A 25,125-nucleotide genomic window follows, 5' to 3' on the forward strand; every position below is an offset into this window, starting at 1 on the left:
TCCGAAGAGTGGGGCTCTTGCGGATTCGTTGTGGAGAGCGGCAAGCGCTCGCAAATGGCCTTGCGTCTGCGTCGACCTAGACAGGGCAAGTCACGCTCTAAGAGCGACTCGACGGAGACCTCCCTTCCCAAGAGCACTGGGAACAACACCTCCACACTCGACACTGAAACAGACGGATATTTCTCTGACGCCGAGCAGAGTGACATTGAATTGCGCTCGTTCAGCCGGAAGCTGCGCTTGCCCCAACTGCATGCTGGGAAGGAGGAGGTAGTGCGGCGAAGCGTGCTTGCCTCCTAAAACCATTTTCGGATGCCCTGTGATGTTTCTAGACCTAGCGATGTAATAGTGTTTGTGTCAGAGTACACTACCAGTCAAAAGTTTTTGAACAGTAAGATTTTAATGTTTTTTAAAGAAGTCTCTTCTGCTCACCGAGGTTGCATTTATTTGATCCAAAGTACAGGAAAAACAGTAAATATTTTTACTATTTAAAATAACCGTTTTCTATTTGAATATGTTTTAAAATGTAATTTATTCCTGTGATTTCAAAGCTGAATTTTTAGCATCATTACTCCAGTCACATGATCCTTCAGAAATCATTCTAATATTCTGATTTGCAGCTCAAAAAAATATTTATTATTATTATGTTGAAAACAGCCGAGTAGAATTTGTTCAGGTTTCTTTGATGAATAGAAAGTTCAGAAGAATAGCATTTACCTGAAATTGAAATCTTTTGTAACATTATGCATGTCTTTATCATCACTTTTGATCAATTTAAAGCATCCTTGCTAAATAAAAATCTTAATTTATATAATTTCTTTCCCCAAAATAATAATAAAAAAATTATACTGACTCCAAGCTTTTGAATGGCATAGTGTGTAATGTTACAAAAGCTTTTTTATTTCAGATAAATGCTGATCTTTGGATCTTTCTGTTCATCAAAGAATCCTGAAAAAAATTTACTCAACTGTTTTAAATATTGATAATAATAATAATATTTATACATTTTTCTTGAGCAGCAAATCAGCATATTAGAATGATTTCTGAAGATCATGTGACACTGAAGACTGGAGTAATGATGCTGAAAATTCAGCTGCGCATCACAGAAATAAATTAGTTTAAAACGTATTCATATAGAAAGCAGTAGTAAAAATATCCACAATATTACTGCTTTTGCTGTATTTTGGATCAAATAAATACAGGCCTGGTGAGCAGAAGAGACTTCTTTTAAAAACAAAAATCTTTTGACTGGTAGTGTATATTAGTCCGTCGCCTACATTTATGCAACCGTAACCATTTGTGCTTGACAAACAGCAAGAAACGAAAAAGTCTAAATGAACACTGTCGGAGGTGTCCTCTTGGGAAGCAGTAGGCTCTGTCCTGGAACAGGGACGATGACGTGGGCATTATGACGTCTGTTCAGGTTGTGTTCGTTTTATATGAATACATCTGTCGTGTGTCTCCAGAGGATGCGGCTACTTTAAAATGATGTACAGAGAAAATATGACGCAAATAAGCACAAATAGCCGTTGGGGAATGTAGCACACGTATGTACCATGCGACAAGCACGTTTTTGACGTTTGGTCAATCCATCTCGAGTGGTCCGAAGTTGTAAAGTTGGTTGCTTGACCGTTTTTAATTTTTCTCATTTTTGAGTGATTACCTCTGTCTATTGGCATTGTAAAACACCAGTTTTGTACTTATGTACTTTTTGTACAGTTTGTACTTTGTACACCGATAACCACGGTGGTCGTCTTTGTGTCATGGTGCACAACAAATTTTGGGTCATTTATGGAAACCTAAGTATCTTGGCTCAGAAAAATCTCAAGACTGGTCTCTTTACAGTCATAGCAGCATGCTGAGTAAAATGGTACCCAATTTTCGCATGTCGGCAATTTTGGGCGTCTTGCCATTTTGAATTTTGAAAAAAAAAAAAGGCTTTATTTTAAGAATGCATTGGCATATCGTTATGAAATTTGGTATGTGTCTTCGGCACCATGTCCTGAAGGTGTTAAAAAAGTTTTGGAGCAGTGCCACCTTGTGGTCAAAAATTATATATATATATATATATATATATATATATAAATCAAAAAACGTGAATAACTTTTGATTAATTTTGCCTATTGTCTTGATTCCTTGGATCATGCCGTCATGATTCCTTGGATCAAGCAGATTTAAAAAAAATATCTATTTTTTTTTTAATTATACGAATTACTTTTTATTAATTTTGCGTATTGTCATGATTCCTTGGATCATGCCGAAAACATTGATAGCAATTATGCCATAATCGGCATTAATCGCCATTTTTATTTATGTTGAAAACGTACTTTTTCGATCTTCACCTAGACCGTTGTTCCGATTTTCACCAAATTTGGCTCAGATCATCTTCAGACCATGCCGGCAAAAAATTATGGATTTCATGTCTGTAGCTGAAATGGTTTTCATTTAACGCATCAATTTTGATGGCATGTTGCCAAACTGCATCTAAAGCTGTATCTCTGCAAAGCTTTGACATTCTGACACCAAACTTTGTGTGTGTCATTGTCACCTCACACTGACCACACCACATCAATTTGATAACAGTGCTACATATTGGTGAAAAGTAATGAACCATTAAATCATATTACTAATGATTGAATTTATGATTTTTCAGCCAGTTTGAGTAAAATCACTTTAAAATGTCTTTAATCACTCACTGTTGCGTTTGGTCTGATCCTCCTTGCAATGATTGCTCATCATTCTGCCTCTGTTGTGCTTGGCCCCTTAATTGCTGCTTGCAGCTATATTTACATTTGGACTTAAATTTTAAGTCTAAGGAACTTTAATGTTCATGTATCTTGAAATGTGCATTAATTTGAGATAAGCTCTTGATTCAAGGAGCTTCAGGACTATCTTGAGCCAGTGATTTTTCTGAGCCAGGATACTGAGGTTTCCATAAACGTCCGTATGACCCAAAATTTGTTGTGCGCCATGACAAAAGATGACCACTGTGGTTAAACGAAGTAAAATAAAAATGGTGGTTTTGTAATACCAATAGATGGAGATAATCGCTAAAAAAATTAAAAGAAAATTAAAAATGGTCAATTAACTCCATTGGACCACTTGGGATATTCCAGTTACAACTAATTATAATATCTAGAATTTTAGGGAGGATTTTTTTGTGAGATTCACTCTGATATCTGGCATTTTCTTTTCCACTTGTTTCAGTTATATTTTCAGAAAGAACCATTGATGTTCTTCATTAAAGCGTGCCTTCTGTAGCAATACCTGCTTGGTCCAAAAGCTTATATGTAAATGTTGAGGTTGTAGAGACTCTAGGTGCCTAGAAAACAGCATTGACCCAACAATGCTAAAATCATCAATCCTGCTTTAGCAAAGTGCTGTTCATGAACCAACTTCCGTCAGTCAAATTGGATTCGCACTTACAAAGTGTCCTCAGGCTTTGCTAATGTTTTCCCTCTGATTGTGACGTCTAATGAATCAGCCCATGGTGTTTATCTCAGGGTTATAGAGAAGAAGTGATTGTAATCATCTGAGAAGCTTAAACCTGTACATTCACAAACAACAAGTGTTTCTTTGCCAAAACATCACGTTTTGAGACAATCGTCTCACAGTGTAATGATGAAGCACTTAGTTTCTTTTCTTTTATCTTGTATGATGATGCCAAAGAAAAGTAAGTCAGCATATGCTCTGAAGTGGATGTAAACTTTGTGTCTGGATCTTCTAAAGATCTCAGCCTGCACTGATATCCACCCTTACACTCCTGGACTGCATCATCAATCGAGTATCGTCCTCATCCACGATCGCATACGTGAGCTCCAGTGATGCTCGGTCCAGAAATGTTTCATTTATGAGACACAAGCATCTGATATGTAGCGTACGTGATGCGTGTCAGTGATCGAAGGGTTAGTTCACCCAACCCCAGTTCTGTATTCAGTCTTGTTCTTTTCCATACAGTGAAAGGGTCCAAAACGGACAAAAAAAGTAGTCCATGCATTACATTCCAAGTCTTCTGGTGTCTTATGATGCTTCGTTCAAATTGAAGCATCTATTTACCGAAAACCTTCCCCGGTCACCATACATCTCGGCTAGTATGCGAATAGCATCGTAACCAAAGGATGCTTTGGATCATCAGAAGACTAGAATATACAGCACTGTCATTTTGTGTTGCACAGAAGAGTCGTTCGTGTTTGGAACGATGCCGTGGTGGATGAACGACGGCTGAATTGCTTCACTTCTTCACTGGCTTAAACCGCGACGGCCGTCTGCTGTATCCGTACAGACCACAGACAGCAACCTGTACAGATTTCATGTATCTTAGCTGCTTTAATAGGGAATAATCATAGCGCTGGTCATTTGCCGTTCTCTGGTTCAGTATGCACCCAACGCAAACATGGAATACTGTGCCTTTAGTGACTTAGTTTCAGCCTCCTGCAAGAGTTCACGCTTCTTTATCATGCTTCGTTGCCGTTCGTGTACCAAAACTATAACATATACTCTACGTAATATCTGTAAATGTTCAGCTTCTGTGCAATCATTTTCCTCCCATGACGAGTAGATCTCGACACTCGTATGCTGTTAGTGAACCGTCTGTTTGAACGACAAAGGGTAACTAGTCTTTGCATTTGGTTGTTATTTTGTCTCTACTGTTGGCTTTCCCTGGAAGGGTGAATAGCTGGAAATCATTGAGACGTTCAAGGGGTGTGCGATATTGACCGAAAAAATGACTCGATATTTTCTGAGATTTTTGTTTCTAGTGATAATTAGATGATTTGTAGTGCGTTTTTGTGCTGATACGTTGGCTGGTTTAAGCCCGTCATGGCTCACAAAGGCGTTCATATTCTCTTTGTTGGCAGCAGTGACAGAGATTATCTTTTCTATAAATTGTCCATCTAAAGTGGCATTTATATGTATTTATACACACTGTTCAATGCAGCTCGGAGGTGGCATGAATGCAGTTACACTGCAATTACAAATGCACTGTGTCCTAACCAAACACAATGCGACAGGATTCCAGTGACAAGCAATTTGTCAGTCCACACCAGACGAGACACGGCTATGCGACGCAACAAAATCAATCAAATTTCAAAGCCAATCAGAAGCATGTGTGGGCGGAGCCTCTCTGCAGCTCACTGCCTTCCCAGCGAAATGAATGTTTATCTAATTCATAAATATTAAACCTTATTAAAAGTATACTAAGTGACTGACACTATTGTTATGAAATACGCTTGTTGGTATGCATTGAGGTCACAGTTTAAACATAAATGTTTGCTGTAATTTATTTTCAATATCCGAGGTAAACTATATTGTTGCTTTCAGTATGGCTATAAAGGTCTATTTTCAATATCCGAGGTAAACTATATTGTTGCTTTCAGTATGGCTATAAAGGTCACGCAAAATGATATGCAAACTCACACTTTTAACGTTGAATAAAGCACATAGTCAGTACCTGAGATTCTCACTGTCATAGTTTGAATGTCGTTTTTCCAGCCCCGACATCGCAGAAAATAGAAAACGTTTCGAAAATAGAATCTGCTGTCGCTTGTCACTGGCACGTCTGATTAGGACAAAAACCCAGATTTACATGGAAAATATAGCTTTTATCGTATTGTAGCATCATGTCTGGTTAGGACATTTTTAATGTTTTAAAAATAACATTTGGGATGAATAAATATTAAAAATTAAACAATACTTTAAGTATAAAACTAAAACCACCAGTAGGTGGCAGCAAGTCACTTGTCTTAATGAGGGAGAGTCGTTGAATCATTCCCTCAAACGATTCGTTCAAAAACTTGGATTCATTCAGTAATGAAGGGCTCACAATGTTTTTGTTTTGGCTTTGTCAAGACAAGTATTTTTCATCAGTGCAAAAAACTATTTTTTTTCTTTTTGTACATTTTCCATGTTAAGCAGTCTTTAGAGCAATATGATGTTCATGTGACTGTATGTGCATGCTGTTTGTGATGCCTTAATAACAGCTCCCGTCCCATCATCGCCAGCGCTCGGCTGTGGTCGACCAGTGCAGTCAATAAAGCTGTGCTTTCTGTCTAACGACTCTGTGCTCTCTGTCGCTACACCACACGCACGAAACACAAACATACCCCAGTAGAATAATCATTTTCAGTGTTTTAGAGGGAGGATTTTAGTGGACTGTTATACCAGTAGGTGGTGACAAATGACTGTTTTCATGAGGGAGTCATTCATTCAACTGATTCATTCAAGGGTGAAACGGACACACTTGGTGGTACTAGGTTATTTGTAAAGCCAGGTTTTGTTCATAATGGAATAACTAAGTCACTACTAAAGTGTTCAACAATACAGTAAATCTTCTCATTCCAAATTGTGTTTACATGAAGACATCTACCCATCAACAACACTGATGTGAACTGCTGTAAATATCCCATCAGTAGCTTAAGACCTTCTGCACTGGCAGTAATGCACTGTAATATATATCTACTCGGATATACATAATCACACAAATGCAATACAATGCAGGGGCATACATGAAAATAAATAAATAAACATATTGTGGGGACACGGCCACAATAAAGGCGGGGAGACGCTTGCAGTCATAAAAGGAGTTTATTGACTTACAAAACACATTAAAGTTGACCCTCCTCATGGAGGCCCCAACCAGAACTAACTCCTGAGAGGCAGAGTGAGCCTTTTTTACACCCAGGGGTCGAGCCATCTCATGGGAACTCAGGGAAAACTAAATTATATACATACACAAACACCTAAATAAACTCATCAATGAGCATAGAATTCAAAATAAATTGACATCAATTTAACCAAAATAAATACAAAAAATAAACAATATAATATACAATACTTTGATGCGTATATTCCAAAGAAACACAACAAACAATGACCCCCCCCTGCGTCAACTATGTCTATACTAAGGAAATGAAATTGATAAACCTTAAATAAATAAAGAAATTACAAGAAAAAACCTCTTGGTGTCTCTTTCTTCTTAACCTAATGTGCACCGTAGACAAGAAAAATAAGCCCAAAATTGTATTTAAACAAACAATAGAAAACACACATTCATACCAATAAATGTAAATCAAAACAAACATAAACACAGGGCATATAACCAAAGATTAAAGACAACTTATGACATCGTCACACACATATCTGAGTTAAACTTATTTGGTATCATGCCAGTTACCACAGAAAATGATTTCCATGTGGTCATAATAAACAGTTTCAATATTATGGCCACAAGATGTCTTGGACTCGAGGGAAAAAATGGAGGCCAAGTGTATGATCTATGCAAGGACTCTATAAAGGGATGTAAAGCATGTTTCAAACTGCAATTACATCATAACCAAAAGTTCTGTGTAGCAATATTCAGTTTGAAAATTCAGTTAAAGAATGCACATTTGCCATTTCCTACACTAGTTTTTAAATGCATTGGACGAGACATTTGGGATTGCATTTTTATTAAAATATGATAAATATAGCAAAGTCCAGTGTGGATTTCAAAATGCGTTCTGAGCCAAATGTATTAATGATTAAAAGCATTACCAGAAACAGATGGATGTTTATAATGTGTTAATGCCAAAAGAGTAACAAAATGGTGATTTATTATTATTTTTTTATTACAATTATATACTTTTGTATTCTAATACCATGGAATTAAATTACAGAAAACTATTTTTCCCCACCTTTTGAAAAATGCAATAAAGGATTTTGTTCTTTTGCTGTTGGAGCAAATTTAAAACAATATCTGGAGCCAAATAACATTTTTAATAGTCTCTGATTTTTATAGCAGTTTATCCTACTATATTATAATATACTGTACATATATTGAGAGCATCTTCAAGAATCGGCTAAAAACACATCTCTTCCATCTGTATTTGACGCTCTAACTCTATGGAGGACCAAACCTGCAGAAATTAAAATTTTATACACATTTATTTATTTATTTGTGTATTTATTTATTTTTTAATTTCTGCAGGTTTGGTCCTCCATATAACTCTAGCACTCTATTCTAATTCTATTCTTTAAAAAAAAAAAAAAAACGTGCCCATTTTAGACTTGCACTCTATTCATTTACTAACTGCTTTTCTTAAAAAAAGAAAAGAAAAAAAAGCTCGCTCTATTCTTTTTCTATTCTATCTATTTTATTTTTATTTATTATATAATAAAAAAAAACACTTGCTGCGTGTACTGCGTTAAGCTAACTGAGACTGTTATAGTAAAATAAAATAAAAAATAAAAAAACTAACACTAGCTTTTCTAATCTTTTTGCATTCTATCTGTTTTCTTTTTATTTATTATACCATAAAAAAGTCCTCTAACACTAGCTTGCTCTATTCTTTATCTGTTTTCTTTTTATTTATTATATAATAAAAAAAAACACTTGCTGCGTGTACTGCGTTAAGCTAACTGAGACTGTTATAGCGCTTGCGTATTATTGCTCTTTTGTTCATTTTGATTGCTTCCATTGTCCTAACTTGTAAGTCGCCTTGGATAATATATATATATATATATATATATTTAAAAAAAAAAAAATAATAATAATTATATATTGCTTTCAAAAACACAGCTTGAATTATGAAGGCGAAACAAGGCTCTCATCCAGTTCAACAGGCGGCGCTGTCGCGTGCGGACAACTGACGATAAGCGGAAGTGTGACGTCAGCAGACGTGCTGTCAACATTAGAGTTCGTCGAGTCGTGTTTTAGACAGAGCCCGACTCATCATGCCAGAACGCGAATGTAAGTGTTACATATCTTTTATTAAACGTTTATGCTGTGTGTGGATAAAGTGATGTTTGAGAATATGCCCCGTTATATTCTATAAGCACACGCTGTGCGCAAACGACGCGACGCAGTGATTGTGTGCAGACTTCAAAGAGATAGTGTGTAGAATTTATTAAAACCGCTTTAGAATGTGTCTTGTGTAAGTTAATTTAATATTATCAGTAACGACTGTCACACATTTTACAGAAGACACGCACTATAATATAATTCATCGTAACAATAGTTGTCAGAAATCTTGTCAGGCATATTTAAAACCAGAATCATTAGATGACATTAAAAGACGTTATTTAAGGATCACAGTGAAGCCCGCCAAAACTAATTAATTGTACTTTTAAATCTTTACCAATTTATGCCACTGTCCTTCAAACCACACGATTCATTTTAAATATAAATATTTAAATCTGGCCATGTTTAGTATGATCATAATAGTCACAATTTTTATGTAAATATTAGTTCTGGGCAACAATTAATCGTGATTAATCTCATTCAAAATAAAGGTTTTTGTGTATATAATATATGTGTGTACTGTGTATATGTATGTATGTATATATATAAGACACACACATGCAGTATGTATTTACATGTACACAAAAACTTTTATTTTGAATGCGATTAATCGCGATTAATCGTTGCCCTGCACTATATCTGTTATGCTGATTGACGATAGAACATTATTTCATCCATATTTTGCCATTTTATTTTCACTAAAGTTACGTTCAGGTAGACACTTAACTTGCATTTCACATGCTTTCTATGTATATAAAATCACTTTTGTAGATTTAATTTGAAGCAGACATAAAATAGGACTATTTACAATAGTGCAAAGTGGAGCAGCAGTAATGGCACTCGAGTGCAAATGGATAAAGTCTTCGGAAAGCATGAGAATGAGATGAAATATCAGATGAGAGCAGCAAAATAAAGTCCAGAGTTTCTGCCATGGTTTTGGACATCATTTGGAGGAGTTCACGTGTATCTTTGGGGCGATGAACGATTATTTGACCACATCTAATGCTCACTGTAGTGTGTTTTCATGTGTGTGTGTCTCTTTCAGCTGATGTTTACTCCAATCCTCTGGCTCCGGATGGCCATGAGGTGGAGGATCACCGCTCAGCGCTTCAGTAAGTGCTCTTCACCATCACTTCATCTCCGTATAATGTGCTGATGATGATAGATCAACTGTGGTTGGTGGGGAACATGGGTTCTGGTCATAAAAAAGACACCCTTGTGCATCGTAAAGCCTTTAAAATAGTTTTAAATCAGAGCAGAAAATTCATGAAGTCGTGGAATTAAATGTTGCATTCATTGCAAAGCAATGAACATCTTTTGTATTTTTGTTTTTCAATACAAACATCTAAACATCCTTAAATCAGGATTGAGATGCAAATGTGAAATGTCTTGAAAATGTGAACTAAATAAAGTGAGTTTATGCTTAAAGCACGAACTCATTTCTGTCCGTAGGGAATGAAAACTTGTTTTCCCTTCGAATTAATTTTTTTCTCTCTCTCTGAGCCTGTGTGCAGATATTTGTTCTTGTTTTAATCATAAACTTGATCAGTTTCAGATCAGACTTCTGTCATTTTGCTTCAAGTAAATGTATCTTGATTTAAAAGTCTTTAGACATTTGGACTGGAAAACAAGACAAAATACTGAGCAAGAACATCACTTTTTTGCATTGTGATTAGAGTAATGTAGAGTAAAAGTTAGTTCTGTTTTCCAGTGGTTTGGAGCGGAGCTATTCAAGGCTTTTTTATATATACATATTGTGTTCCCTTCAATTTATTCTCAAAAAGTTTTTTATTTAGTATTAAAAAGGTCTTAAAGACTTCCCTGTTATTTGATAAATACAGTGATGTGAATGATCTTTCTATCTAGTGTTAAATCTATAGCTTTATTAATGTGTGACCTCTGATAAAGTGAGGGAGTAATTTTTGTTGCAGTCCATTAAAATGTTAGCTGTAGGTTTGACTATTTTCGTGCTTCGCTCATCTGTTCTTGTGCCTCACTGAGCATCTGTTTGTGATCCTCAGATCCAAGCTGACCAATGATGACTTCAGGAAGCTTCTGATGACCCCGAGATCTGCGCCGTCCTCCGCTCCACCCTCCAAAACACGCCACCATGAGTACTTTGACTTTGTCTGAGATCTTTCTTTGAGTCACTAGGGGTTGCATGGCTGCTCATTTCTGCTCGTCGCTTATTTGTCAAAACAAAACCTAAGTTACTCGAGTACTTGTGCTTCATGTTACCATTTAAGACATGAAAACAAATCGTACATATCAAATAGTATTTGTGACCCGTGCAGGCAAAATGAGTGTGAATGCGCACGGTCTAAATTTGAGCTACATACAAATCAAATGAAAAATGTCGATTTTGGTTGAATTTCAGGTTTTCACAAAAATGAGTTCATCAGCGATCCCAATATACCCAAAATACCTTTTTCTCTGCTCGCTTCTTGCGCTGCTGCTGACTGACAAATGAATCGTGCACATAAAGACGCTTCCGCCAGATCCCGATAAATATACACGTACTGTATACGGGTCAAAGACGAAAAAGGGTTTAAGCATAAAAACAATAAGTGTAATACTGCTTTAAATGGTTGTTTCCCCCCCCAAAAAAAAAAAAAATATCTTAACGTCTTTGACCCATACACAGAATTACAGTATTTAAGTAGGCTATTCACGCAAACGTAGTCTGTTATATCTTAAGTGAACGTTGGGGAACTGTTGGTGAAAAACTTCTGATGTGTAACATGATATTAGATGCGTGCGGTACAGTAGGACTTACTGTACAGAAAAGATCGCTGCTCTTGATTGAACTGCTTTTGTAGTTTTAATAATCAATTTATTTTGGCAAAATGAGTGTGAATTAGGGCTGTCCAAAAAAAATAACATGATATTAGATGCGTGCGGTACAGTAGGACTTACTGTACAGAAAAGATCGCTGCTCTTGATTGAACTGCTTTTGTAGTTTTTATAATCAATTTATTTGTGATGAACACACTGAAGTGATTTTTACATTTGATTATTTGTTTTTCTTACTTGAACGCTTTTGTTTAGATGTAAAATGAAAAAAGTAACACACTCGGCCTATTTGTTTCTTTCATATTTGTTCTACTGTTGTTGTTGTTTTTTTTGCATCTGTTCTTATTTTTAATAACCCAGATAAAATAAAAAAATGTCTATATTGTGATTATTAATGTAGTAATTAATATTGAGAAAGGAAGTGGAGGAAACAATGCAGCGTTGCTGGTGAAACCTTCAACTCGAGTTTTCTCAGAACTGACTTTGATGGCTTGTCGACTTCAAACGGGAAATAAAAATAACTCCTCTTTGAAAATTTGCTCATTGTGACTCATTTTGCCAGCACCGGTCACATTTATTAATTGATACTTAGGCCAATGTTTGCAATAGTTACGTCTCTAGAATGTCATGTAAAAGCATTAAAATAAGAATTATCACTTTGTATTTAACATGTAACATGTTACAGATTGACATGCAACATTGTAACCGTAAAAAAATATGTGCAAGCATATTAATACAATGTAACAGTTTTGCCAACTTGAACAGGAATCCGTGTCCTCTATATGCTTGCTATGGTTAATTCACGCTCAAATGCTCGACTTCCCAACTAGTCTCTGCAGCCCTACACTGCATGTTTCCATGATAACAGTCTTGACAAGTCCGTTTGACTTCTTGTGATGAATTTCCCAGGATGCCACGGGAATATAATGAGGATGAGGATCCTGCGGCTCGCAGGCGGAAGAAAAAAAGGTGAGTCGAGGAACAGTGATGAATAAATCATCCTACGTTACTACTGCTGCTGCTATTGTCTCTCTTCTGATTTTGGTTTGATAAATGCGTCATTTAACTTTTTAAACTTTTCCTTGCAGAATACACAGAATATTTCTATTTATGCTGTATTCGCCTCAGATTCCCGCTTGTGTTAGCAAGTGGAAAGTTAATTTATTAAAATTAATAAATAAAAAAACCAGGGCAGAATTGGCATGTGAACTTGAGAATTTTTAAATAGTGAGTTTTTCCCCATGCATTATTGCAATCCCCCATCATTGGTATTTTTTTTCTATACCAAAATGTGTGAAATTTGTCTTAGTGCCTTGAGCTTTTTTACAAATGTGGTAAAACCAAACACAAAATTTGTTAGTTATTTTAGAATGATTTTTATTTGTCATAGATGTGATGTGATGCACGCAAGAGCAGGTTTTGATTGTTGTTCTCTGTTAACGTTTCCGCTTCTGTCTGAAGTTACTACGCTAAACTGCGGCAGCAGGAGATGGAGCGAGAGCGCGAGCTGGCGGAGAAATACCGTGACCGTGCTCGAGAAAGACGTGACGGTGTTAATAAAGACTACGAGGAGACGGAGCTCATCAGCACCACGGCCAACTATCGAGCCGTGGGACCCACTGCGGAGGCGTGAGTGTCCTCTGCCATTTGTGTCTTTCATTTAATATCAGTTATTTATTACTGTATGTCATGCAGAATTACAGTGGTGGCCAAAACGATTAGAACACTATTTTCAGCAGCTAAAAATGGTTTTAAGTCAGTTATTTCTATGTTTTGCTGTAGTGTGTCAGTAGGAAATATCAGGTTTATGACAGCATCCTCATTTTACAGCATTTTTGCACAAGTGCCTAAACTTTTAACAGTACTGGAGCTTTGCAGGAGGCTTCTTGAAGCGTCAGTTCTTCTGGATTGAGTCTGTCTCAGTTTGTTCTGTTTCTTCATGTGACTCCAGACAGACTGATGATGATCAGATCAGATCTCTGTGTGCAGCACAAACATCTCACTGCATTATTACAATTAATGTCACAATGAATGTTTGGAAATGTAAACTGATATTTCCTACTGACACACTACAGCAAAACATAGAAATAACTGACTTAAAACCATGTTTAGCTGCTGAAAATACTAGTGTTCTAATCATTTTGGCCACCACTGTACATTGAGTTCTTTAGCTATATTTTGTAAATGGCAGTATACGATTGTATATTTTAGTTTTATTATTTTGGGTCCTTTCTTTTGTCCTTTTTTTATTGCAAACTAGTTATAGGTTTTATCGTGTGGATTAAAACATGCATTTTGTTGTTTTTCTTTTGCTGAACAGGGACAAATCGGCAGCAGAGAAAAGGCGTCAGCTGATCCAGGAGTCTAAGTTCTTGGGTGGTGATATGGAGCACACTCACTTGGTGAAGGGTTTGGATTTCGCCCTGCTGCAGAAGGTACAACAGCATAGCCACTGTACGGTAATCATACAGCTGCCACACACTGGCTTTTGTTTACTCTAGTGTTTCGAATTCAGGTCAGAGCTGAAATCACTAATAAGGAGCGAGAAGAAGAGGACACGATTGAGAAAGTGCAGAAGGAAGTCAAGTATGTTTCAGAAAAGCATATGTGTGTTCATTTTTAATCCATTTCCGAGTATCTTTCAACATGTTTGTGTTTGACAGGAAAGATGAAGATCCAGAGCAGAAGATTGAGTTCAAGACTCGTCTGGGTGAGTTCAGTGTTCGTCTCAGCGCGTGTGTGTGTGTGTGTGTGTGTTTAAAGACACATAAAGGAAATGAATGCAATAAACGGGCTGGGTGATGTAGCTAAAAAGTGCATATCTCAACATTTTTGCATTTGCTCTTTGAAAATTAAAAAATCGGCAATTAAAAATAATCTAGACAGTGATTGCTTACTGACCTTTTTTTTTTTTTTACTAAATGAACACAAAAGGAGCATTTTCAAATGTCAAGACATGCATGAAAAGCAATGAAACACATTGCACATCACATAGAACGAGTTGCAGGTCTACGAGTTTGCACAAATCAATCCTGGCATACAGTATCAGATTATTTTATCCCATCCACTGTCAAAAATTCAGTTTTTGGATTCAGTCCCACATTTCAATACAGTTGCCATTCCTGAAACTTTACAGTGTGTAGTAGTTGCATGTAAAAATAAGTTTGATTTAAATTGTGAATGGGTCATAAACGGAAAGCGAGCAAAGAACACTCTTTATAGTCACTGAGTTGTGCACTCTTTCAGAAACACCCATTATAATCAACAAAGTTGTTTGTACTGTGCAATGGATCTCTTATTTACGTTGCACAAAATGCATCTGAAAGTAGCACCTATCAGGGGGATAAAAATGGGGATAACACTAGATTACTGTCTTTACAAGATAAACTTTTAATATTGGCACAATATGCACAATATTCCCGTTTTATATTGTCAGCAGAATAACCATGATGATAAAGCTAATATTCAATTTATTACCCAGTGCAGAAAATGTAAACAAATGCAGTAGGTACCGCAAACCCATGATTTGTAAATAAATTCAAGTAAAACAAAAAACCAAATTATTTCATATTGACAACTAGTTTGAAAGGTCGAACTCTTCAACTTGTTTTTGATGTTGTGTGTCGTTTAAGCTCACGGTCTTCTGTTCTTTGTGTTGTTGTGCTCTTCAGGACGCAACATCTATCGTATCCTGTTCAAGGGTCGTCAGATGGAGCGTAACGAGCTTTTCCTGCCGGGCCGCATGGCGTATGTGGTGGACCTGGAAGACGAGTATGCAGACACAGACATACCAACCACTCTCATCCGCAGCAAAGCCGACTGCCCCACCATGGAGGTACACACCAGCACAAACCCTTTCACATTTACCTTTTCATTTGTGGGTGAATAATTCCTTTAAGCTATAGTATTTTGAGGATAAAATGAGACCCAGACTTACTTGTTACTTCTCTCATAGATGCATGCACATGACAGTGAATATGTGACCCTGGAGCACAAAACCAGTCATAAGGGTAAATTTCTCGAAATTGAGATTTATACATCATCTGGAAGCTGAATAAATAAGCTGAGCAATATTTGGCTGAAATACAACTATTTGAAAATCTGGAATCTGAGGGTGCAAAAAAATCTAAATATTGAGAAAATCATCTGTAAAGTTGTCCAAATGAAGTTCTTAGCAATGCATGTTACTAATCAAAAATGAAGTTTTGATATATTTACGGTAGGAAATTTACAAAATGTCTTCATGGAACATGATCTTTACTTAATATCCTAATGATTTTTGGCATTAAAGAAAAATGGATAATTTTGACCCATACAATGTTTTTTTGGCTATTGCTACAAATATACCCCAGCAACGTAAGACTGCTTTTGTGCTCCAGGGTCACATATATGGCTCAAAATCTGAAAAGGGGTGATTGAACATAAAAAAAATAATGTAAACGATGATCATGACGTAATTTTGGCTTTTCAGAACTGTTACATTGATTCAGCTGTCGCAGATTTGTGCACTTTTGAAAATCAAGTTTTGATGCACGAAGCTGTTTTTATTGTCTCATAACAAATATCTTTTATTTAAATGAAAATGCCGATTCTTTTGTAAAAAAAACAAAAACATTTTTCTATATTTTCATATTCTCTCGCTCAACTCGTGCTATAATTTGATTTATACTACGGGGCCGTTGAATGCTTGAATCTGATTGGCTGACGAATGTTCTGAGGTGTGCAATTATTTTCAGGGAAACGCACGGCGAACGTAGTTCCAGGCAGCTCTCTTGACCGCATTACAGTTCCATATCACTTCGCATAGTTAAATCTTTAGATATTTGCACTGAAAACAAGACAGAAGCACTACAGAAAAGCATCACTTTTTTTGCAGTGTGATCAGACGTTACAGTAAAAGTTATTTCCATATTCTAGTGGTTTGGAGCAGAGCTATTCAAAGCTTAAGCTATTTTTTTGTGAAACAAATTAATAAGTAATGGAGATCTGTTGTATTTTCAAACATTGACGTGTTAATGTTTCTTAAATTTTCTTTACTTGGTTTTAAAAAGGTCTTTAAAAAGTCTTACATTTACCTGTATAATTTTAGTTCCTGTTTGCTCCAATAGCAAACAATCCAAGATAGTATTTCAGTGACCTTCCAAACGAGGAAAAAAAATGAAGAGATTGGTTACATTGTTCAGAAGAGAGGCAGTCACACTCATGCAGAAGTGTTAACTAGTTTTGGGTAATTTAATATCAGGGTAATATAACACCAGAGAGGGAGAGAGAGAGAGAGCGAGATCGTGACGAGGAGAAAAGACGACACAGTTACTTTGAGAAACCCCGAGCTGATGATGACGAGGTCAGATGATCAGTGCTGTGTCTGTCTTTACGTGAAAATCATTCTCATTGCCTCTGACTGTTTGTGCATATCTCTAATAATTATATTTCTAATGTATATACAATATTTCTGTCTCTTCAGGCCGTGGACATTGATAAAGGTAAATGTGCACAATCTTTTCTATTCCTCATACTCTTGGCACAGTACGGGGGAAAATAATTTTATTTTTACATTTTAATTTAAATTCAATGCATAATATAATTGCATGTTAATTGCAATGAAATGAAAATGAGATTTATATTAAATGCAATTAGCTGAGCTTAGGAGCGCCTTTCTTAACCCACTTAAGTCAATTTTATAATTATTTCTCTTGTCCTGTCTTTAAAGTATGGTTAAAGTATACTGCCACATGTACTTAAGCTATTATGGGAAATTAAAACATACTTTAATGTCATTTCTATTGAATGCTGGTATGTTGTATATTTAAATATATTTGTAATAACACATTTGTAATGGTGATGTTACAGTGTATTGCATTCAGAATATGTTAACTTTAAATGTAATGTCAAATAACACCACAGGTAAAATTGTGTGTACAAGCTTAAAACATGACAAAAGATTATTAAAATTATGTACTTCTAAAACAAAACAAAAATGTATTTGGTATTATACACTTAATTACACAAACGTGCACTAAGAAAAATAATCATCAAAGTTTACTCTCTTCAAGTACACTTAAGTGCACATTAGGCACACTTCTTTATCACAAAGCTATTCAAAGAAATGCTGTCAGACCTGCATTTGAATGCTCAAGTCCAGTCCTATATTTCAGTGCTGTGATGGTCTCTTTCAGGTCCAGGCTCTGTGAAGGACCAGATCAAGCTGATCAATGAGAAGTTTGCAGGAGCCGCTCACTTGCAGGGCCAGGAAGCATATCCTTCAGTGACTGCAGAACTGTAGCATTCACGCTCAGAGACTGAAAATCAATGAATTCAGATGTAGATTACACACTATTGCATATAGATAGTGTTTAGTAGGGCTGCCCCCGATTGAAGATTCTTCTGGTCGGTTCATTTAAGCCATTACTCGACTAATCACACTTTTATTTTAATTTAATTTAATTACTTAAATATGTACTGAGACTATGAATGTGTCTGAAAAAAATAGCTAGAAGATATTTTGATTGTTTATTAATAAACTATTGTTTTCTGAGTCATGTCGGCTGCATCTACGCAGTACAGTGATGCGCCTTCAGAGCGAAATGCACCTTTTACGTAATTGCGTAATCGGAGAGTGTTTTCGGTTTGAATTGTTTCGTTTTAAAGTAGACATTTCAAGCTTTCTGTAGATATATTTCTGGTCTGTGAGACAATATACTGAGTTTCGTTTCATTTTTGTGATGCGCTCCAGTTCATGGCTGGGAGTGCATCCTGTTTGTTTTCTTTATTTTACAAAAGCACAAAGTTTTGTGCACAAAAGTAATGTAACACATTTACCTCCAGTTTCACAGACAAGGCTTAAGCCTAGTCCCAGACTAAAATGTAAGTCTGAGCTGTTTCAACTGAAAACACCTTGCACTGATTGATCTTAAAATATATCAATGCCTTTGTTTTGTCTCAAGATGCACACCAGTAATGTTTTTTTTCTTCTAAAGCAAGTTTATAAAAATTACTTGAATGTCCTAATTGAACTATGGCCTAATCCTGGTTTAGTTTAAGCCTTGTCTGTGAAACCAGGCCTTCATTTCCAGAAAAAGTAATGCAATTTGTTACTTTTTGGGGAATAATGCAAAATTTGAATGCATTACTTTTAAAAATAACTTTCCCCAACGCTGATTGTGAGTGTACACAGAAGTTGACCCTTTACAATTTCGAATGGTGTGTTACTCACATCTGTTTGAGTAGAAATGGTGGTGTATTTGAAGTTGTTTCCGCTGTTATTAGGAAAAAATGCATGTGATGGCGTCGGTGTCTCCATGTCATGCAGTATCGCACCAGTACCTTTATTTTAGCGCACATTTATCTAGGTTAATGTTAGGGTGAGCGGATGTGTAAAGTTGCCACTACTTATATATTTACATTTCAAATGATAAGCCATATTTGAGGTCAATGGATGTTTGGATTTCCTGCCCAATATAGCTACTGTATTTAGCCCAAGTACCAGCCTTTTTTTTTTTGTGTGTTTAACCAACTAACAAAATTGTGGTCGGCTGTTAAGGGGGCAGCTCTAGTGTATAGATTAATAACATCACGTTCCAATTCCAAATGATGCAATGGCTTTTTACGTTTGTTTCTTTAACCGTGAGCACTGGAAGCAGACGTGAAGAGAAGAAGCATCTTGGAGATTTCTTTGGGATGTCAAACAGTTACGCCGAGTGCTACCCTGCCACGTGAGTTACGTCGTCTTCTGTCACGTACAGTTGAGGATGCTGATGATGTTGAGTTTGGGAGTGTTTGCTTCTCTGTTGTAGAATGGATGATCTGGCTGTGGACAGTGATGAGGAGGTGGACTACAGCAAGATGGACCAGGCATGAGTGATTTTGAGTTGTAATGGAGAAATGTCTCCGTGTGTCTCTGGTCAGGCGTGTTCACGCATGTGTCTGTCTCTAGGGTAATAAGAAGGGTCCTTTGGGCCGCTGGGACTTTGACACGCAAGAAGAGTACAGCGACTACATGAACAAGAAGGAGGCGCTTCCCAAGTAACACAGACTCTGTTTTTTCACCAGTTTGCATCGGTTTGAGGTTGTGTGTTCACTTTAATCATGATGATAATTGTGTTTTTGTAGGGCTGCCTTCCAGTACGGCATCAAAATGTCTGAGGGCCGAAAGACTCGCCGCTTTAAAGAAACCAACGAGAAGGCTGAGCTAGACCGACAGTGGAAGAAAATCAGCGCTGTGAGTTTACAGGCTCTATTCTGCAACTCTGTGTCGTGTTTAAGAATTTGAGATGTAGTGGAATAAAACGCTGGTTATAAAACGGAGCGTTCCGGTCCTTGGTTCTGATTGGCTGAGCCACGTTCAAAGTTGTTGTAAATTACTCTACAAAGTAACATACACCTTTGTTTACGTTTGTCTGTTGCTCGGCAACCACTTTGTTGCAACCACAACTGTTTCTGAGGAACTACATTGTTTGGTGGAAGAATACTGTTTTTATTAATATCATTACACTTTATTTGCTCTGTTTTATTTTGTGAAACCTTACTACGTATATGGAATAACCGTTTTATAAAAGCAATAAGCCCTGTGAAGCCGTGGTTTATAGTGAATTTATAACAGCTAAGGGGCGAAGCGGAGGGCCTAAAACCCACGTAGCTGTTATAAATTCACTGTAAACCACGGCTTCTTGGTGCTCCTTAGATGTTATAAATTCACTGTAAACCACGGCTTCTTGGGGCTTATTGCTTTAATAAGCAGTGACCAACTAGAGCTGTGTGATAATATCGGTATTGTTGTTTTAGCAATGTGCGAGCTGACTCGCTTTGCAAAAAAACAAACAAAAACTTGTCTTGCGAGTTCAAAAGCATTGACTGAGTGATGATAACATATGATAAAGTTTAGTAATAATGCACAAGCATCAGTGCCGTTTTCCTAAATATTAGCGCATGAGCATTATCGCAAATATAGTATTGATTTTATATAACAGCTCAACAATCAATTTAAGTGTTACATTTTAGACACAATACTATCTTGTTGTATTTCTGTTTGGCCGATGAAAACGGTTCCAAACGAAGCCGGAGCAGGACATTTATGCATCTCATGGCAACACTGCGGTGTTTCATTCCTGAATGAATCTGCTTTTGAATGAGTCATTTGAGTCATTGATTCAATGATCCATTCATAAAGACAGCTGCTTGCTTTGTTTCTACATGAATCAGGTGTTTTGAATGAATCGTTTGACTGAATGATTCAATGAATCACACATTAAGGCAGGGATTTGCCGCCACCTACTGGTGGTTTTAATGTCATATTTATTTATTCATGACGAGCCTAAATCGGCACAAAAACACACTCAGCAAAATATCATTTAATTATCATTATCAAAAAATTCAGATAAATACAAAGATTTTTTTTGTCAATATCGCACCCCTATGACCCACGTGAGCTGCAAACAGAAGTTTGGTGATGATAATAGTGTTCATTTAGTCCTGCAACATGTTCACACTGTCTCTGTTTATTTCAGATCATTGAGAAGAGAAAGAAGATGGAGGCAGATGGGTGAGTGTCAGTGGTTTCTCTTTGCTTCAGTCACTGAAGAAGTTTTAAAGTCTTCAGTTTTAAAAAATATCCTAAAAATCCTTAATCGGGTCAGTCGTGTGTTGTCACAAAAGTTTATCATTTGGAAATGTCTTAAGTTTTGCTAATTAAAACGAGTGATTTTTACACCATTCAAGCACAAGAAGATGTGAAAGAACTTAATTTTGTACTCTTGCGGTCTGAGGCGTTTTTCTGTGCGCACAGAAGAAACTTATATGTTAGATATTCAAAAAAAACAACAACAAAAAACACGCACTTTAAGGCAGTTCAAATGTTGACACATCTTACCAAGATGCAATTTTATAGATGGTTTATGCTAAATATTTTGCGCATAAATGAACCAGGGTGAACATATTTAGCTCTTAACTCTTGGCATTGGATATAAAAATGTGACCCACTGGCCTGTAACAAAAATCCCTAGCTTTGAACCCTGATTTTTTTTTCTTTCTCCAAGAATTAATCTTGGAAACTATTGACATATGTGAGCCTGGAGCACAAAAGCAGTGTTAAATCGCTGGGGTATATTTGTAGCAATAGCCAACAATACATTGTATGGGACAAAATTATAGATTTTTCTTTTATGACAAAAATCATTAGGACATTAAGTAAAGATCATGTTCCATGAAGATATTTTGTAAGTTTCCTACTGTAAATATATCAAAACTTAATTTTTGATTAGTAATATGCATTGCTAAGAACTTCATTTGAACAACTTTAAAGATGATTTTCTCAGTATTTTGATTTTTTTGCACCCTCGGATTCCAGATTTTCAAATAGTTGTATCTCAGCCAAATATTGTCCTATCCTAACAAACCATACATTAATGGAAAGCGTATTTATTCAGCTTTCAGATGATGTATACATCTCAATTTTGAAAAATTGACACTTAAGACTGGTTTTGTGCTCCAGGGTCACATATGGTCTGGATTGCTTTAGTTCAGTAAAATGCATTTAGTCACCAGTGACCAGTTGCAGAAAACGCTTCGACTAGTCTTACAAGTTAGTCATCTAATTTTTTTCTTTAAGATTGGTCATAATTGAATTTTTTTTTTTTTAAGTTTGTTGCGTAAACGTGGATTGGTCTAATTGAAATCTGAAAAATGTGACTCATTAGTCATTGGTAACTGCTAGTTGGTCAGACTAGTCTTAGTTCAGAGGCTAAGTTTATGTGAGTGGCCCCAGTTGTTAATAATAACACGCTTAAACGGGGAACTGTGTCTCGACTCCCAACAGTCCTGTGGTCCACAGACAGCACACTTAAAGAGCATCAACATATCAGTGCCTTTATTAATAATCAACATCTGTGATGGCTGATATTGATTTGCTCAAAAATAGCTTCCACCAACCTGATGAATCCACGCTAACTTGTGTGTTTTTGATTGTTGTTATAGTCAACCCATTGCTCTGGCTATTATCTCAGGTTTGGGATTGACCTTACATTGAAACTTACATTTCTTATTTGGACAGCAATAATATTACATCTGATATGGGTCACTTTGAAAATGTGAATTTAAATAACCTCAAAAAAACAAAAATACACTCGATTTGAGCAGATAATGGGAATTGGGCTATGATTGGATCTAAATATAGTGTGTGTATTTTGAAATGAAATGTGTTTGTTCATGATCATGTCATTTTCTGTTTCTTGTCTAATACAGGGTGAATGTAAAACGGCCCAAATATTAAAGCTTCAAGAATCCTTCCAGGTGCATGTGTATGATGCACATGTATAAACCGTAAATGAGTTGTGTTGTTTTTCTCATTCTTCATGAATACAGTGGTAGAGAAAGGATGTTAAAAGATGCTCTATTTTTTCGCGAGTTGTTTGGCAGAGTGTTTCAGAATTAGATGCAATTGTGACACCAGAGCTTCTAGAAACTACATGATCCTTTATCGTGACTTTTTAGTGTTGCCAATTATATTGCAAACATTGATGGGGACAAAGCTCCCTGCATATCTAAGGCTTTGTCCTGGAAGTAAACGCATCCTGTGACATGATCAAATGCACAACTCCTGTTTGAACGCATTTATTCATTAATACAAATGCATGTAATTGTCATGTAATTCTGTGTAACAATAAAGCATAACACACTCTGGAATGCAGTCTGTCATTCATTATATATATATATATATATATATATAGCACTGGACATTCTATTGCTAGCATGATAAATATAATTAAATGGGCAGTTAATACATTGTGACATTAAAGTGGGTAACCAAACAGATGCCGGTAGCCATTGACTTCCATGGTATGGAAAAAAAATACTATGGAAGTCAATGGCTACTGTCGTTGTTTGGCTACCTTGAGCATTCTTCAAGATATTGTTCAAGATGTACCATCTCTTAAAGCATTCCATTCATTATAACCAGTCTGTTCAGATGGTTGTTACGGTACGAGCAGGCCATCACTTAGATTTGTGGATTTACTAGCATGTTCTGCTATTCTTCATCCATCGAAAGTGGGGTTTTGTCGGTCCGTTTTGTATTTTCTTTACTCGCTCCTCAATGTTTGTCATTGAGGTTCTTAAACGTGTTAGTGACAAAACATCATCTAAAAAGGATCACACAATTCACCAGGCAGCTTTTGTCTTTTCAATACATTCAGAGCCTTAATTAAATCACTTCAGAACTCCTTCATCTTCAATATATAAATAAATATTGTGACTGGATTTTAAAGTAACATTAATAAGCAATTTCTTTAACACTGCCTATGAGAATATGAAGTATACTGTAAAATCGACTGATACAGGCTGCATGCACTTGCGCCTTCATTTCATTTAAGCCAGAGAGGGTGTTTTATCAAAATATGGTAAACTAATAGTCATTAAAAGATTTCAGAGAGAGTCAAGAAACTCCACATAAGCGGTAAACTCCCCACCAAAGTGTTTACTGTGAACTCAAATGCTCAAAACACTGCATTTTGAGCTGCATCCTCAGCTTAAGCAGTAGAAAATCATCATTTTACACCAAAACAATTTACAGCTAGAAATGAAAATGGCCACATTAGGAGACGTGGGAGGAACATTTATTGGGCAGAGGGCCACTGTTGCAGTGCCAGTAATATCACCATGTGTGCTGCCATCTCCAATGATGCTGTCCTTTTCCACATGCAAACTGTCAGTTCAATACAGAATTCCTCATCACATTTTTTGATGCATTAAATGAAAGACTTTCACCTAAAGAGAGAGGGCTGCTGATGGATTTGCCATGCAAGGATGTATTCAACTCTTCTGAGTTTGAACAGTGTAATTTCATATTGATAGCTGTGTTTGTTGTCCATTGTGTAATGATTGATTGAAAGAATAAATTAATTTGACCACAAGTTGAGGTGTTTGATTGAAGTATTTGCTTATGTTGCATGTTTTGTGAGTGTTGGAGCATTTTGCAAACAAAATGAGTCATTTTGGCCATTGAGCTGTGTGTTAACTGTTCAGAAAATGTAATGTCTGAGTGGACAAATGTGTTTAAGCAATTGAGAAAAACTGTAATGAGCATGAATTCATAAATGAACAATGGTGTAAAATAACACTTAACTACATATTAAATGCTGTAAAGAATTGTTGTATAGGTTCATGATACCTAATGCATTAGCTAATGTTAATGAACTGAACCTTATTGTAAAATGTTACAGTTTGTTAAAAGTTAACATTTTGTTACATTTCGGATACAATGAAAAAATTACAATAAAAATTATTCTACATTTAAGTTGTACATTATTAAGTCACTGCAGAACCTTCATTACATTCGAAATAATCGTGAATAAAGTATCGTAATAGCATGAAATACTAACAAAGAACTTCTAATGCTGTACCTTGAAACATCTGAACAAAATCAATCCCTGCAATCATGCATTAAATTTTCACGCCTACTGATTTTCCAACAAAGTCATGAAAGAACAAAATTCAAGATTATCAGGCAAACGGTGATTTAAATTTCAGTCTGCTTCTCACACTGCATGTGTCATATAGACTACTTATAC

At 36.2% G+C, this 25,125-nt stretch overlaps 2 protein-coding genes across 2 annotated transcripts in view; both read left to right on the plus strand.

Moving 5' to 3' along the window:
- The window catches only part of jade2 (jade family PHD finger 2), a gene marked incomplete at its 5' end in the record, with an annotated part of 28,270 nt that extends 27,902 nt beyond the window's left edge, over positions 1–368 (plus strand). The window contains one exon of the mRNA XM_016555422.1: positions 2–368. Coding sequence (XP_016410908.1) covers positions 2–297 — 296 coding nt within the window. The remainder of the gene's footprint in view (position 1) is intronic.
- Positions 369–8,619: 8,251 nt separating this feature from the next.
- LOC107742458 (protein Red-like) lies at positions 8,620–23,242 on the plus strand. Its single transcript, XM_016555423.1, has 18 exons — positions 8,620–8,722; positions 9,819–9,885; positions 10,795–10,887; positions 12,476–12,535; positions 13,028–13,195; positions 13,887–14,001; positions 14,082–14,152; positions 14,230–14,276; positions 15,238–15,401; positions 16,809–16,910; positions 17,031–17,049; positions 17,743–17,821; positions 19,198–19,278; positions 19,360–19,417; positions 19,500–19,588; positions 19,676–19,784; positions 21,070–21,104; positions 22,802–23,242. The coding sequence occupies exons 1-18, from the start codon at positions 8,707–8,709 to the stop codon at positions 22,827–22,829; spliced, it is 1,401 nt and encodes a 466-aa protein (XP_016410909.1). The 5' UTR covers positions 8,620–8,706; the 3' UTR covers positions 22,830–23,242.
- Positions 23,243–25,125: the final 1,883 nt, after the last annotated feature.

Source organism: Sinocyclocheilus rhinocerous, unplaced genomic scaffold (genome assembly GCF_001515625.1).
Source record: "Sinocyclocheilus rhinocerous isolate Xijiao unplaced genomic scaffold, SAMN03320098_v1.1 scaffold1427, whole genome shotgun sequence".
Taxonomy (NCBI): domain Eukaryota; kingdom Metazoa; phylum Chordata; class Actinopteri; order Cypriniformes; family Cyprinidae; genus Sinocyclocheilus; species Sinocyclocheilus rhinocerous.